This window comes from Peromyscus californicus, unplaced genomic scaffold (assembly GCF_007827085.1).
Source record: "Peromyscus californicus insignis strain IS unplaced genomic scaffold, ASM782708v3 Scaffold_6__1_contigs__length_162567912, whole genome shotgun sequence".
NCBI classification, from domain to species: Eukaryota; Metazoa; Chordata; class Mammalia; order Rodentia; family Cricetidae; genus Peromyscus; species Peromyscus californicus.
This window is the reverse complement of record NW_026294584.1, coordinates 13,054,737-13,071,330: the sequence shown is the minus strand read 5'-3', so window position 1 is coordinate 13,071,330 and position 16,594 is coordinate 13,054,737. Positions and strand designations below refer to the sequence as shown.

General features: G+C 43.2%; 1 protein-coding gene across 3 annotated transcripts in view; it reads left to right on the top strand.

Moving 5' to 3' along the window:
- LOC128098531 (ATP-dependent translocase ABCB1) overlaps nt 1-14,989 on the top strand; it is a 165,019-nt gene extending 150,030 nt beyond the window's left edge. For all 3 annotated transcript variants that reach the window (XM_052719763.1, XM_052719764.1, XM_052719762.1), the window contains 7 exons: nt 3,000-3,100; nt 4,685-4,825; nt 6,927-7,083; nt 7,518-7,715; nt 10,040-10,246; nt 13,544-13,690; nt 14,413-14,989. In XM_052719763.1, the coding sequence (XP_052575723.1) occupies nt 3,000-3,100; nt 4,685-4,825; nt 6,927-7,083; nt 7,518-7,715; nt 10,040-10,246; nt 13,544-13,690; nt 14,413-14,619 (1,158 nt within the window). In that variant the 3' untranslated portion in view covers nt 14,620-14,989. The remainder of the gene's footprint in view (nt 1-2,999; nt 3,101-4,684; nt 4,826-6,926; nt 7,084-7,517; nt 7,716-10,039; nt 10,247-13,543; nt 13,691-14,412) is intronic.
- The last annotated feature ends 1,605 nt before the right edge of the window (nt 14,990-16,594 follow it).

The following is a 16,594-nucleotide window of genomic DNA, read 5'->3' as shown; positions in this document are numbered from 1 at the left end:
TTTTCAGGTGAGGCTGAGGGACACAAAGGCTACGCCTCTCTACCTTAGAGCCAGTCACTCCTGGAGCCAAGATTCAAACTCAGACAGTGATTCACCTATTAGCTAGAAATCCAACTTCTGCTCTGGTGGAGCTTAGTCAGACAGCACATGCTCTCTGCAGAAATGAGAGGTCAGAGCAGGGCTGACCCCTGACGTTCCAGGTACCAAGAAACAAAGCAGGGGTCCAGGCGGGTGAGAGGGTTGTGGTTTCCATGCACCCCACTGATGTGAAAGGTGAGGAAGATACCAGAGACACCAAAGATGCTTTGTTCTCTGCGTGTTCTTAGACCTGCTGCTCTATTTTCACTGGTTCTTTCAGGGAAATGCTCTAACTAGCTTTAGTATTTCTCAGCCAGGGTCTGTGGAGTTCACCCTTTGGTGAGGTCCCAGCAGATTGTCATTGGGAACTAGCTAAACTTGGGGTCTGGCTATGTTCTGGCCCAAGTAATATTGGCCCTGACCTAGGAATACATACCATGCCACACTTGACAATGTGCTTGTTTGGGATTCCAGAGCAGATCAGTGTAATAGGAGGTCTCATTCATATCCTGTCTTTGTGGTGTGATTGATGGACCATGCAGATAAACTCTACTGTGCTTATGATCAGGGCTTGATATTATTCTATTCCATTTTTATGGGATAATGAGCAGTTTTGTGTAATATACTCATTGATATTTTTTTTTTTTTTTTTTGGTTTTTCGAGACAGGGTTTCTCTGTGTAGCTTTGCGCCTTTCCTGGAACTCGCTTTGGAGACCAGGCTGGCCTCGAACTCACAGAGATCCGCCTGGCTCTGCCTCCCGAGTGCTGGGATTAAAGGCGTGCGCCACCACCGCCCGGCTTCATTGATATTTTTAGTATTAAATTCAGATCAAATCTCAGTTATTTGGAGCAGAAAGAGAGGTACAAGTTTGTTTCTGAGAAACTCATTTTCCTTTCTTCAGAACAACTTGGTATATAGCCCCTTCAAAGGAAACAGTGCTGTTTACTCTTCTTTGAACTTTAACTTCCTTCTTGCTAGCGATGACTGGGTCTCTACTGAAGTTGGGAGGATATGGCCGCTACTTCCGGCATTTCCTGACTGCCTCATTGTGCATCAATATGAGGAGACTGCACTGTGAAATGGTTGTTGTCTTCACACTATGCAAGCTCTGTCCCCACCTCCGAGGTTTACAGGCAGGCATGACCATGCCAGGCTTTTTTATGTGTGTGATCACAATTCAAACTCAGATCCTCATGATTGTAAAGGAATAGCCCTACCTTCTGAGACATGTTCCCAACTGTAGCTATACATTTTTATAATATTCTTCTTACTGATTCAGTTTGTTGGAACCATTATAATTCAAAATGTTTCTAATATGTGTAAATGAAGATTGTCTTTGGGGAGTTTCATTAAAGTTGATTAGTTCTTCTAACTTCTTACCATTGGTACTTTCAGGATTTTCTAAAGTCAGTATATATTTTTGAAATGTGCAAAGTTTATAAAATATTTTTTCATAAATTTATTATGAAATATTTGCTGTTATTGAAATAAGATAATTTGTGTAAGATTCAGTGAGGCATAAATGAAAGTACACACACACACACACACACACACACACACACACACACACACACACACACATATGGCTTTAAGTAGCATATTGCACTACGTAAGTAGAATGTTTTTACTAGGATCAGTTTAGATCAGTGAAACCACCAGAAGGAGGCACAGAATCTTAACCAGAAACTTCAATTTCTGGAAACATACAATTTTAAAAGGACTTTAGAGAACTTCTGGTCCATATCTCACCTTTGAGATAAGCTAATGAGAGGCAAGGGTGGTTTAAGTCCCACCATTGGTGCAGGCAAAATCCCTTCGTGTGGCCTAGATGTTCTTGATGTTCTCCACTTCCCTTTATGAAGAACGCAAAGGATGGCGACAGCCATATTGTCCTAACTAAATAACCTTGGAGGCAGTAAATGCAATTAGAACACAACTAAATATTAGAAAATCTTTTGAAAACAATTGATGTATCATGCTCATCAAAATACAATATTCATTAAAAGGCAATTTATTCCCTTTGACCTCTTAATCTCAATATTAAGAATGTTTTCTAAGAAAATCACTATGAGAAAATGTTGATGTCCAAGGATATATTTATTACAATGTTATTTTTAATGAAAGAATTGAAGCCATTATTAGTAAGGCCTAGCTGGCCACTTTGTTAAGTAGCCATTAAAAACTCATTATTAAGCCAGGCATGGTGGCACACACCTTTAATCCCAGTACTTTGAGGCAAAGGCAGGCAGAGCTCTGTGAATTCAAGGCCAGCCTGGTCTACAAAGCGAGGTCCAGAACAGCCAGGGCTGTTACACAGAGAAAGCCTGTCTCAAAAAAACCAAAAAAATCAAACGAAAACAAAAACCCCAACTCATTATTAGTGTATATTGAATGAACTTGAAAAATACTGTTGGAATTGGCTAGGCAAAATCTAGAATTTAGTCTATATTTTGCTAAAGATGTTTAGAAAAACATGTGTGAGCTGCTTTGTGAAATATACTAGTGTATAATTATTGATCATCTTCATTACTCTCTGAACATCTTTTAAACTTTATTGAGTTATCATGAGTGACAGTTACACAGGGGAAAAGTTATGTATAGATATCACGTTTTGAAAAAAGTAACCATAAATGTTATTCAGACTCCTTGGAAAGATGCTGTGTGGCTTTAGACAAGTGCTTCACACTTTGGTGTCCTGGCCTCTCTTTCTGTGTAGAGGACCAGACTCCATGATGGGGTCTCTCTGAAGGATGTAGAATTCAGGTTCCTAAGTCATCATTCTTTTGGATAGGAAGATAGCTATCATAAGACCAAATGATGCATGAAAGAGAAATTATAATAGATTAATGCTATTAATTGTAGAATTCAATTCGTTTCCTGTGTCTGACTTTGTGCCTGGTAATGGGTGGCCTTTTACAGATTGCCACTGAAGTGATAGAAAACTTCCGCACTGTCGTTTCTTTGACTCGGGAGCAGTTGTTTGAAAATATGTATGCCCAGAGCTTGCAGATACCATACAGGTAAGACACTCTCAGGAGTGGGCCAGGATTCCGAGGAGTTGTCTAGTAAGGACTTCGGTTTTCAGGATTGCTTTTCGCAGAAGGTGGAGTGCACATGAAGAAAGTACTAGAAGGATTATCAAGGGAGAAAAGAAGAGACCTGCATTGAGGCAGGGGCATGTGTGAGGTAGAAGCAGTGAAGGCTGGAGACAATGGGGAGGAGAGAGGAGGGGACAACTGTGAATGCCTCTGGTGTCCCGTTGGGACAGGGACCTGCTCTTTGCTGTATTTGGGGTGAAGGTTCTCTATGGAACATGAAATTGGAGGTGTTGTGGGACACTGCAGGGATCTCTCGAGGATAGTTTCTATTCCTTTCTTTCTTGGGGAGACCTCTTCTCCCTTTACCCCAGCAGTATCGATGAGGGCTCTAAAAGAAAGGTGACCAGGACATGAGCAAACTCAACCTTGGAGTCTCAGCTTCTCTGGGACAAGGAGAGAACTAGATCTTTCTGGAGGGTTCCCAAGCACCTTTGTCATAATCATGGCAGGTCCTCTTTTTCTGGGAAAAGTTTTCATTTGAAATCCCAGTAAGTGGCAAAGACAAGAAGTTGGTGGGTTTAGCAGGAGGAGGAAGGTCAAAGGGCTGCCCATCTCCACCCTGTTCCTGCCCAGGCTCCCCCCAGGTCCTTCTTGTTTAGACATTCCTGGAATGCTAATGCTTTGTAAAGCCCCTGGCTTCAGACACTTAGGTGCTTTTTCTTCCCATAGCACATTGTCCCTTGGCTGCACTGATGATATGCACCTCATCTAGATCCCCAAGTACAAGGACATGCCTGCTGCCCTATCACCCACAGCTTGAGGGTGTTGGTAGATGTGCTGAGTCCCAAAGTGGGGGAAAGGGCAGGACCCTTCAGTTGTTAATGTAAAACAGGCTCCTCTGTGTTGCTAGACTTTTTCTGCCTGGCCCACAGTCAGGGCAAATCTCTCTCACCCGCCAGTCCCAAGCCGCTCAAACCCGATCAAGTAAACACAGAGACTTATATTGGTTACAAACTGTATGGCCGTGGCAGGCTTCTTGCTAACTGTTCTTACAGCTTAAATTAATCCATTTCTATTAATCTATACCTTGCCACGTGGCTTGTGGCTTACCGGTACTTTACATCTTCCTTGTCCTGATGGCGGCTGGCAGTGTCTCTCCTCCCAGCTTCCTGTTCTCTCAATTTTCCTCTCTGTTAGTCCCGCCTATACTTCCTGCCTGGCCACTGCCAATCAGTGATTTATTCATTGACCAATCAGCAACACATTTGACATACAGACCATCCCACAGCACCTCTGGTGGTAGTGGTGGTGGGGGTGGGGGTGTGACAGGCCTAGTTATCAACCACTAAGATGCAATTCCTACCTTAAAGATGAAGGCACCACTGAGTCTCAGAGATGAGGCAGTTCCCTGTATTCACACTGCTAAGTAAATGGGGCTCAAGCTGAATTCTTTAGAAAGGGAATCCACTGTGTCTGTCACTCTTGTGTGCCCCACTGTGAACCACAGGAAGTTACTTGAGTGACTGAGAAATGCAGTGGAGTGAATCTGGGTTCTCTTCTTTCCAGAAATGCTTTGAAGAAAGCGCACATCTTTGGGATCACATTCTCCTTTACCCAGGCCATGATGTTTTTTTCCTATGCTGCCTGTTTCCGGTTTGGTGCCTACTTGGTGGCGCAGCAATTAATGACTTTTGAAAATGTTCTGTTGTAAGTATTCTGCTCATATTTATAATTTAGCCCTGAAAGTAAATCTAGAATGAGAAATTGTATTGTGAAGTGTCATGGAGAGCATTTGTTGATTAAGAAAGTGGCATTTTGCCTCTGAGTGTCTGTGTGATACCACTGATACTCCACATTTCATCAGAAACGTATACACCCTGTGTTGACTCACGAATATCTGACCATTCCAAATCTGTACCTAGACATATAGACTCAGTTTAGAGATCTCCAGAAGGCCATGCCTTTGGAAAGGCAGGGACTCTAATGGTTCTTTTAAAAAGCTTTCTGTCAGGGCAGCTAAGAGGTGGGTGATGTGTCAACTCTTACCAAACTTGAGATATTAAAGGTAAAGAAACATCTATACACACACATAGGTACAGCATACACAAACACACACACACACACACACACACACAGAGAGAGAGAGAGAGAGAGAGAGAGAGAGAGAGAGAGAGAGAGAGAGAGAGAGAGAGAGAGAATAAGAGAACATAGAAAGACTCCCCACAAAGTGGGAAGGTTACTCAGAAACTGAAAATCCCCTTTCTCCTAAAGGGATGGATTTTGGTTTTGGTTTTGGTTTTCTGTCTTGTTTTGTTTTTTTAAGTGTTATGGGTGGCCTTGCATGAGTTCATCTTACATCATTTCCGATTGGTCAGATTAGTCAGTTTAGACAAACAAAGGATAGCTGAAGCCCACGGCTTTACATAAACATGTCAGGACCAGCCTTGCCCGTATCTGACCGGCTTGCACTGGTCAGCTATAAGGGGGCCCTGCTGGAGGAGAGAAAGCCTGCCAGCCTTTTGTCTTGGGAAGGCGGGTAAGGGTGACTCCAGAAGTTATCATCGTTATTATTTATCAGTGGCCCCTTTTCCTTATCTGTTTGCCTGTCAGGCATCTGACTAACTCTTAGTTCCTCAGGGGCTGAAGAAATTTTTCAATGACAGTGGAAGATCTGGATTAGAATTTTCCTTCTGTGTCTCTGCAGACACTGCACTATACTTTGGTCATGGGAAGACAAGCCTGAGGGAAATCACACTATTGATGTCACCAAATATGCAGTTTGGTCATCAAGGTGATAGTGAACCTTCTGAGCTCCCAAGTGGTTGGCGGACCAGATCTTCTACCTAATAGTGCAATGTGGTTAGAGTTTGCATTGTACCCCAAACCAGATAAACCCGGCCCTTAGTGTGCTAACCCACTATTGCTGCCCTGTTTAAGCATTTGCTTTAGTCATACACTGTAGTTAATTCAAGACTTAAAATATTCACCTTCTAATGCACATGTCTCACAGCGGGTTTGTGTCATTATACCCAAGGTCAAAGCTAGACACTACTGGCTCCGGACATTAATTTGATCATGCTTTTGCTTATTTTTTACTCCAAGATTTTTGAAGTTGCTGACACTTAAGAGCACTATGCCAGAGGTTAAGAATACAGTGTCTTCCTAAAATGTGGCATCATAGCCATGTATTTTAAAAAAGGTTCTCTTTATTGTGTGGCTCATAGGATTTCTAAGGCTGGACATAGCGGCACTGACTGTATGGATTACTGATTGCCACAGCTACACTGTGTAATGACTAGCAACGAAACTCAGTGACATGGGACTATAAACATTTATCCTGCTTGGAGTCTCTGGGTCAGTTCTCCTTGTCTGCGTTGGGCATAGTAGATCTCTGCTGTGATCGATGTTGTCTGCAGTGAGCTGTAGGCTCATTGGCCAGAGGCAAGGAGAGAAAAATAAAGGAACAAAACATATGCTGAGTCATAGACTTGAAACTGGGAACTGTGATTTCCACCACATCCTGTCCATGAAACCATGTCACAAGGCCACTCCAGGTTCAAAAAGTGGAAAACAAATTTCTAATTCTTAGAAGGAAGTGTTAGCAAAGGTCATGTTGTAAAAAGTTGAGGATAACAGGAGAGGTGAAAAGGGGCTACTTTGCAGCATCTCTCATGCTGATGAGAACACATAAGGGGAGGGAGTTTATATCTTTAACCTTCTGATGGCAATCACTCCTTCGTTACAGAAGTGCCACAGTGCCAACACTGTAGCTATCACTCTCTGCTCATGCTTGCCTTTTATTTTCCAGAGTATTCTCAGCTGTTGTCTTTGGTGCCATGGCAGTCGGACAGGTCAGTTCATTCGCTCCTGACTATGCCAAAGCCAAAGTGTCGGCATCGCATATCATCATGATCATTGAAAAATTCCCCGAGATTGACAGCTACAGCACGGAAGGCCTGAAGCCTGTGAGTCTGCTCTATCCCTAACTCCCCAATGAAAAGACACAAAGAGGAAATTTAATAAAATCGGTGCTTTAATTTTAAAAATTATATGCTGTTGTTAAGACCTAGATGAGCTGATTTCAATCATTGTTAATACTGTATATTAATAGTCATGACTTTTATGTTACAGGGAGATAGGAATACTGCCCAGGGTAAATGGAAATCCAGTTCCTTAGGCTTTCCAGTATGCAGTTATTCTAGTCTGGGAGAGTACATTGGTGTTATATTGAGAATTCATGCTGCAAAACCATTACCTCTTTAGATTTAATTCCAGAAATGAAATGAAGCTTAACTATGATAGAAGCTCACTTCCAACACCTGGCACTAGGAATTAACACCATATCCTGTGTTTTCAATAACGCTGCAATCAAACTAAGTGTTTACTGTTCTCATTTTAGAATACGTTGGAAGGAAATGTGAAATTTAATGAAGTCAAGTTCAACTATCCCACCCGACCCGACATCCCGGTGCTTCAGGGGCTGAACCTGGAGGTGAAGAAGGGCCAGACGCTGGCCCTGGTGGGCAGCAGTGGCTGCGGGAAGAGCACAGTGGTCCAGCTGCTCGAGCGGTTCTACGACCCCATGGCCGGCACAGTGGTGAGCGCACTTTTGTACTCAGACCATTTCAGGTTTTTAATCATCCAAATGCCTGGATATATTGTAGGCCATGGGTTTTTGAACCCTTCAGCAAGAGCCTCTGTTAGATAATCTGACAACCCAGATGTCTCATCCAGGCCAACCGCACTAGCCGGTTTACCCAGCCTCTCTCTCTCTCTCTCTCTGCTGCCAGCAGCTTTTTGACCACCTATCTCCTTTGCCATGGTAAGACTTGAGCTGACAGTTTAAGAGCTGGCCAAACCTGAGGTAGCCAGAAAGATGAAGAGAGTTGCAGAAGATGGAAATGGGATGACAAGTCAAGGGTAGGATGCGTTTCAGTGGAGAGGTGGTTTGCAAGGACACAGGCGGTGGAAAGAGGAGGGACTTCTGATACAATGTGAATACAATTTGTGGGCTATTTCCACCACTCTGCTCTCAATGAAGTGTTGATGGGCGCAAACAGTTTAGCGTGACTCAAGGATGGTTAGAGAGGGATGTGGAGATTTAAGTGAGTGTGGACTATGAAGAGAATCCAGGGTAAAAGAGGCAGGGAAGAGCAGCAGCAGGAATGGGAGACAGGTCAGGGAACTGGTCAAGAGGAGGCCCCAGCATGGTCACGGCCAGGATAAGCCAATACTACTGATATACAGAGGACATATTCCGTGGCACAACCAAACAGACGGGGCTCCCAGAGCAAGATGGACACATTTGGAGAGCGGATGGAAATACGGAGGGATGCCTTTTGTTTTCTCAACTGAAATGGTGAGGGGGTAATCAAGATTCCATACTCAGCAAAACTTTGAGATCCTCTCAGAAACCATCTTAGGTGCTGAGCATGAGAGAGAAGTCTTGTAGAAGGTAATGAATTTTAATAATGTGAGAGAGAGAAAGAGAAAAGAGAGAGAGAGAGAGAGAGAGAGAGAGAGAGAGAGAGAGAGAGAGAGAGAAACAGAATTCAGAGCAGGTAATTGTTACTATGTCTGTGTTTAGTTATGAGTACTCAGAAGGTCTTCGCAGAAGCATCAGAAATGGCCCATTGCTCCAGGGGCCTTGGCAGCACAAGTGACTGAGAAGAAAAGAAGAAAATTTCTACCTGCTGTCCACGGTTCTTTTTAACTTTCCTGCTAATTATTCACTGCTACTTAGAATTTTGTTTGTTTGTTTGTTTTGATTTTGGTTTTTCGAGACAGGCTTTCTCTGTGTAACAGCCCTAGCTGTCCTGGAACTCTCTTTATAGACCAGGCTGGCCTCTTTTCTATTCTATTCAAAAACACTTATGATGGGGAGGAAGGATTGTAGGAGCCAGAGGGGTCAAGGACATCACAAGAAAACCCACAGAATCAACTAGCTTGGGCTCGTAGAGGTTCACAGAGACTGAACAGACAACCAGGGAGCCTGCATGGGACTGACCTAGGTTCTCTGTGTCTGTTACAGTGTGCAGCTTGGTCTTCGTGTGGGACTCCTAACAGTGGGAGCAGGGGCTGTCTCTGACTCTGTTGCCTGCCTTGGGGTCCTTTCCTCCTACCTGTTGCCTAATCCAGCCTTAACAGGTGCCTGTTTCACTGCAACTTGCTATGCCACAGCTGGGATCCACGGGCCTTCTACCTGTTCTGAAGAGAAACGGGGGAAGAATGGATGGGCGGGGACAGGACTGTGGTCAGGGTGTAAAACAAAAATAAATGTGCATGCACACACACACAGTCACAGCCTTACTGTATCAGTTCTTTACTAGTTACAAGAGCTCTGTTCCTTACCTTACTGCCTTTTTAAAAACTATTTTCTGAGAGTTCTGATTTCATGTTTCAGTTTTATCACTGAAGTTTGAACACAGGACTTATCACTACATTCAAAATTAGTGAAATGTTGGTTCTCAAACTCTGATTAAATTCTCAGTAAAAATAAATAATTTATTTTATTAAATATATTATTAAATATTTTTGTAAAGAGTTGTAAGGTGTAGCTGTTGGTAGTTTATGCCTATAATCTCAGGATTTGGGAGGATGAGGCAGGAAAATTCCCATGGAGTCAAGGCTAGCCTGAGCTAAAGTGTGAGTTACAGGCTAGCCTGGGCTACAGAGTGAGACCTTATCTCAAATAGAGTTGTAGAGGTAGTGAGAGACAAATCAAAGTAAAGTTCATTGATACATACACATGAAAATATAATGATTAACCTATTATTTTATATGACAACTAAAAATTAACCGGAAACCTTTTCCTTAATCTCACAGCAACCCAAGAGTTTTATACTGTGAAATAATGGCAGTAATTTTGCTAAATCTGAATTGTGCTGGTCCTGAAGTTGATCTGTGAACCCTTGCTTTCAGTTTCTAGATGGCAAAGAAGCAAAGCAACTGAACGTCCAGTGGCTCCGAGCCCACCTAGGCATTGTGTCCCAAGAGCCCATCCTGTTCGACTGCAGCATCGCGGAGAACATCGCCTATGGAGACAACAGCCGGGTCGTGTCCCAGGATGAGATCGTGAGGGCGGCCAAGGAGGCCAACATCCACCAGTTCATCGAGTCGCTGCCTGATGTATGTACCTTGTGCCTGGTAGTTAGCAGCTCTTTCCACTTATTCTTTGATGCTGCCCATCCCCATTCTGGGGATGAAACCCACAGCACTGCAAGTAACAGGCAAGTGTTGTACCACTGAGCTACACCCCTGGGTCTGTCATCTGAAACCTAAGACTAGCAACCAAAATGTATCTTACCAGCAGAGAGGCGTCTATCCATACTTCTTAGCCAAGTTAGAGATTATGTTTGCCCAATTCCTTCCCTGTCATTGTGAGGAAGGAGCAGAATATTAGACAGAGTCAAGGAGAAGAGACAGGAACTTTGAGAACTGGGACAGTCCTTTAGTTTGTCGGCTCGAGGATCCACCTGTTTCCGGCCTGGGGATACATGCGAGCATCCCCTCCCAGGTAAAGAAAGGGTAGACAGGCAGCATCCAGTCTCCACTGTTTCTGCACTGCTTCGGCAGTGGAAGCAGGCATGAATGTTCTGTAGCTCCCCTCAGTGATCCAAGTGCCACTATGGAGTTAGGCCAGACAAGAGAGCCGTGCCCATGCCAGAAAGAAGGCTCTCCAAATAGAGCTGAGTCACTGGGATGGCTATGGTGTTACATGATCTATAATTGATGTACCACCCATTGTAGGGTCCTGAGCTACAATCTTAGACTTGACTACCAAAATCTTCCCAGGGCTATTGTCCTATGGACTTCTCTAAGTTCTTCCTGTAAGTTAAATAAATTGAACCTCTCACCTTTTTGTGTACCTTCTTAGGTCTTAATTTTTTTAAATGCATCTTACATAACTAATATACATTCTCCCATTATCACTAGTTATGTTCACTATTACAGGAAGTGCTCATGATAAAATAAGGCTTGGTAGCCTCAAATCAGTCAGGCAAGCATGACAACACCGGGTGGCCAAAACTCTTCCCAAAAACTCTCCTCTCTTTTGGCTTTTTTCACAGATAATTACTACTCTCAAACACATTACCTGGGAGCAGGCCTGTCCCCTCCTCTCCTCAATGTGGTCCAACCAAGAATTAGTAACTTTTTGAGGCTCAAACATTCAAAGTACAAAACCCTAGTTACCCTTTACTAATGAGAGCCACTGACTTTCAAAGCCTGAATGTGGATCAATGTCACCTTGGAAGTCATTGGAAGTACAAAGTATCAGCTTCCACCCTATCACTGGTGAAGAAGAATAATTTGGCGGCAGGGTCAGGGCTCTGAGACTTCAAAGCTCAGATGATGCTGATTCAGGCTACAACACAGAACCACTATATCTATAGTGTCTCAAAAACACTCTGTCCTCTGGTATGTGACTACCACAAGGACCCACCTCTGGACTTGAATCTCTTTCTGTTACTCAGAGCACCTCTATGGACATCATGATTCCTATTCTCTGTGTACTAGACCAACTCTGGTCTCTAAGCATCCCTTCTGAGTGATTAGACCTAGCCATTGGCTTACTCTGCCATGGTCTGTTTCCTCCTCCCCCTGGGGTTAACAGCACTGTCCTTATGGACCCCACAAGGATCACTGCTGAGTTCCTGCAGTCTGGTGACTCCATACTCACACGGGGAGGAACACATCAAGAACACCTGGATTCTGAGGCAGACACAGCTCAGGGGTGGAACCTCTATAAAGCGTCTGCCCAGACCTTAGCAGGGGCCTTCTCTCCAGAGGCTGAAGAGATAGTTCAGTCATTAAAGTGCCTGTAGTACAACCCTGAGACCCTGAGTTTAATCCTGAGCACCCAGGCAAAGAACAGGATGGGGCACATGCTTGTAATCCCAGCCCTGAGAAGGCACATATAGAAGGATCCCTCAGACTTCACGTCCAGCCGGCCTAACCTAATCAGTGAGCTCTAGTTCTCAGTGAGAGGCCCTGTCTCAAGAAGTGCACAAGGAACACAGCGCGCGTGCGCGCACACACACACACACACACACACACACACACACACACACACCCCTATAAGAAAGGAATACCCATATATAGCACATGGACTTAATAGTCAAAATTCAGGTATAAAAATCAGAGCCCACATTTTGGCTATAATGTCAGCATATTAAGGGCTCAAATATAGGAAAATAATGTTTCCTAGGTGTACATGATCCTATGCACACCCTGTAACTAGTGTCTCTTGCATCATATTGACTAGTTAGTGATGATTGCCTACTGTGGGAAACAGTATAGGAAGAATTTTGAATGGAATGTGAAACCCAAATTTTTGGAGAATATTTGACTTTTCAAGGTTAAATATTAATTCCTTAATACCAATTAATTAATATTAATTAATTGTTGGTGATGGTTCATAAAAACAAAGACCCGCCGGGCGGTGGTGGCGCACGCCTTTAATCCCAGCACTTGGGAGGCAGAGCCAGGCGGATCTCTGTGAGTTCGAGGCCAGCCTGGGCTACCAAGTGAGTCCCAGGAAAGGCGCAAAGCTACACAGAGAAACCCTGTCTCGAAAAAAAAACCAAAAAAAAAAAAAAAAAAAAACAAACAAAAACAAAGACCCAATGCTAACATCCTAAGAATTTCTTTATTTTTTTTTTCACTTTAAAATACTTCACAGGGCATCAACTGCAGGTTGTGAATAAGACAAGCTTTGATGATAATAAACAGCTGTTTAAATTTCCCACAAATCATGTCCTAAATGTAATTAGACCAGAAGGTGACAGTTAATACCACTGCAAAATTCCTACACTTATAAATTTTGGTCAACTCACATAAAGCATATGGTTTTAGGGTATCTGTTTTCCAGAGAGAGGAAGGTGCAACCGCACACATCTGTCATCTCAGATGACAGTTGAGGAGGGGTTCAAGGCCAGCCTGGTCTATGCAGTAAGTATGAGACTTCCCTGAGACCTGTAGTGAGACCCAGTTAAAGGAGACAGAGGGTTAACAAGATGGCTTAGGAACTAAAGGTGCTTGCTGCCATGCTGAACAGCCTGAGTTTGATCCCACAGGAGGATCTAACCATTACAAGTTGTCCTGTGATCCCCTCTCCGCCCCCCACAAAATGTAAAAACCCATAAAAATAACAGAGATATGAAACCCACCATTTTAGAGCTTTTTTGTTATTGTTTTCTTCTATCAACCCATCTTAACTTTTAGGCCTAAATTTTATAGTTATTATATATTATGTTATTATATATATGAGTGAGCCATGGATTTGGTTTTTACTTAGATTTTGACTGTTAAACCCATGCTTTATGTTATATATTTTGTATACTAGAAAATTATATATTCTATGGCCACACTGTCTTTGCACTTTGTCATCAGCTCTGTTTTCATAGCAACCCAATTCTGTTCCAGAAATACAACACCAGAGTAGGAGACAAAGGCACTCAGCTGTCGGGCGGGCAGAAGCAGCGCATCGCCATAGCGCGTGCCCTCGTCAGACAGCCTCACATTTTGCTTCTGGATGAAGCCACCTCAGCTCTGGATACCGAGAGTGAAAAGGTAAGGGTTTAAGTTGACTTCCTTCTCTGCCGTGGTGGAGAACGCTGAGCCAGACAGCTGACTGCTGCTCGTGTTGGCTCCCAGCGCAGCTTAAATGCCTATAGCTGGGCCTTAGGAGTCCTGAAGTGATGAGGGGCAAATTAATCTCGGGCCCTCCGTGTTCCGTGATGTCTGCCTACAAGCTGCATGCTTGCAGCAGTCTGCTCCTGCAGGCAGCGTCTCTGCAGCAGCCGTGAAGAGCTGAAGGGAGACTGGGCTGAAGTTTGGCTATGCCCTAAGACACATGCTGCTGGTACCTGCCAGCCTGAGAAAGGTTAAGAGATCGGCTTTGTGACAGGCAGATGGTCAAGGGTTGTTATACTGCTGTGATGGCTTTGGCATGCTCCAGCTTCCTGATGCTCTGTGGAGCTGGCTAGAGGACACTTTAGGGATATTGTGTGCAAGGCCCGAGAGTGTTTTTAAAGGGTGGACTCTATAGACTGCTCTTACCTTGCATTAGACATCTCCTGTCTCCATTAGACATCGTCTATCTCAGAACTCATCCAAACTGGTGTTCACTTCTCTTCTGGTGTGACTGATGCCTTGGTTTCTAATCTCTGCTTCATTTCACCACCAAGGCCACTGTTGATGGACAGAGTGTACAAATCCTGGGGCTTGTTAGGGAGGGGGCTATAGGAAGAGGACTGTTTTCATCCTAAATCTTCCGTGTGACTGTGAAACAGGTTGTGCAGGAAGCCCTGGACAAAGCCAGGGAGGGCCGCACCTGCATTGTGATCGCGCACCGCCTGTCCACCATCCAGAACGCAGACTTGATCGTGGTGATTCAGAACGGCAAGGTCAAGGAGCAGGGCACCCACCAGCAGCTGCTGGCACAGAAAGGCATCTATTTCTCAATGGTTAACATTCAGGCTGGAGCAAAGCGCTTATGAACTGTGACCGTGTAAGATGTTAAATATTTTTTTAATATTTGTATTAATACATAGCATTTAATCAAAGTAAAAAAGAAAGCACTTGCTAGAATAGCCAGTTATCTATTTCCTGTCACAATGAAAAGCATCTAGACTAGTTTAGTCCTCAGAGAATATGTAAAGGGACAGAAATAGATTCATCATCAAATGGAGAGTAATCATTTAAATTGCACTATAAAATTCATAAAAGAATTAAAAGTAAATGTTTGATAATATATACTTTTATTTATACTTTCTCATTTGTAACTATAACTGATTTCTTTGCTAAACAAATTATGTGTGTATCAAAAATTACTGAAACGTTTGTATAAATATATATAGTGAAACTAAACATTTATATTCTTTGAGTTATTTTGTCCAAAATGCATGTGAAATTATATATGCTACCAACTGGAATATTGGAGATAATTTTAGCTTTTAAGAAATAGTCTATTCTTGTGGGGGAACGTGCCGCTCTGTGGGTAAAGTGCCCAATACACAAACGTGAGTTCTTGAGTTCAGATCACAGCACTGACATAAACAGCAGGTGTGGTGGCATGCCTTTGTAACGCTGGTGCCAGAGGCAGAAAGAGGCAGACCCTGCAGGCTCAGTGGTCACCCAGCCCAAACAGGGAGCTCCAGGTTCAGTGAAAGACCTTGCCTCAAAACCAAGAGGGGAAAGCAAATGAGGAATCTTGATGTCAATGTCTGGCCCTATACTCTCCTGTGTAGGCAAGTATACACACATGTGCACTCATGCAGACGCTGTAATGCATGTGTATGTACAGACAGACAGACAGACACACACAGCTATTAGAAATTAAAGAGATAAGATAAAAAAGGAAGAAGAGGTGCTCATAAAACCCATCAACTAGTGCTCCCATCTGTTTTTCCCAGAGACATTTCTTTCTGCGGTGGTCAGTGGTGACTGCAGACTCATAACTAAACTACTAACAGTTAGTGACTTTTGAATGGGCAGCCATGAATCAGATATCTATATCACTCCTTTCAAAGCTCAGGGAACATTACAGAAAGAATGTGAGAGCTGGAGAAAGGAATGGGGAGAGGTATAGAATCCTGACCTATATGAATAACATGGCTGCTACATTCTTGAACTCATAGTAGCCATAATGACCTGCACAAGATCTGCATAAGACTGGACCTGTCAACATGCTGGCATCAGAGGGAAGGAGGCTTATGAGGCTCCATATCACCCAAAGGATTTGTACGCAGTTAATGCCTGGCTGGAAAGAGAAAGACATTTTCTTCAGTAGTCTAGTCACTGGTAATGCGCCCATGTACCAATAAACAGACGCTCACCTGTGTTTCTGTTAACAACCCCAACAGAACTTACTAAGTTTCTCTCTGTCTGTCTGTCTGTCTGTCTGTCGTGCTCTCTCTCTCTCTCTCACACACACACACAGACAGTCACACACACGCACACACACACACACAAAATCAAAACCCAAAACATTAAAGAAGGACTAGCCAAGAAGATGAAGGGGATTAAGAAGAGTGGGAATAGAACAAAAGAGAGTCCCTGGATGAATATGATTGGAGGACATTATAGTCATGTATGAAACCACCACAGTGAAACTCACTATCATGTATGTCTGATATATGCTAATAAAATATTTTAAAAGGAAAAAAGAAAGTATCCCTAATTGTAAACAAGAGTATCTTATAATTAAAAGACCCTAAGCACTCTACTGGAAAATGCTCAGATATGATAAGCGCTTTCAGTAGATCAGTAGCTTTTTTCTACACCAATAAGGTGCTGAGAAAAACCAGGGAAACAGTCTTATTTACAGCAGCCTCAAAACAAATCAATAAGTAAGGAAAATATAATACCTAAGAATAACCCTAATCAAGGAAGCGAAAGACTTCTATTATGAAAACTCTGAAACAGTACTAGAAGAGCAAAGACATCCTATGTGCACGGATACTCAGAGCTCAT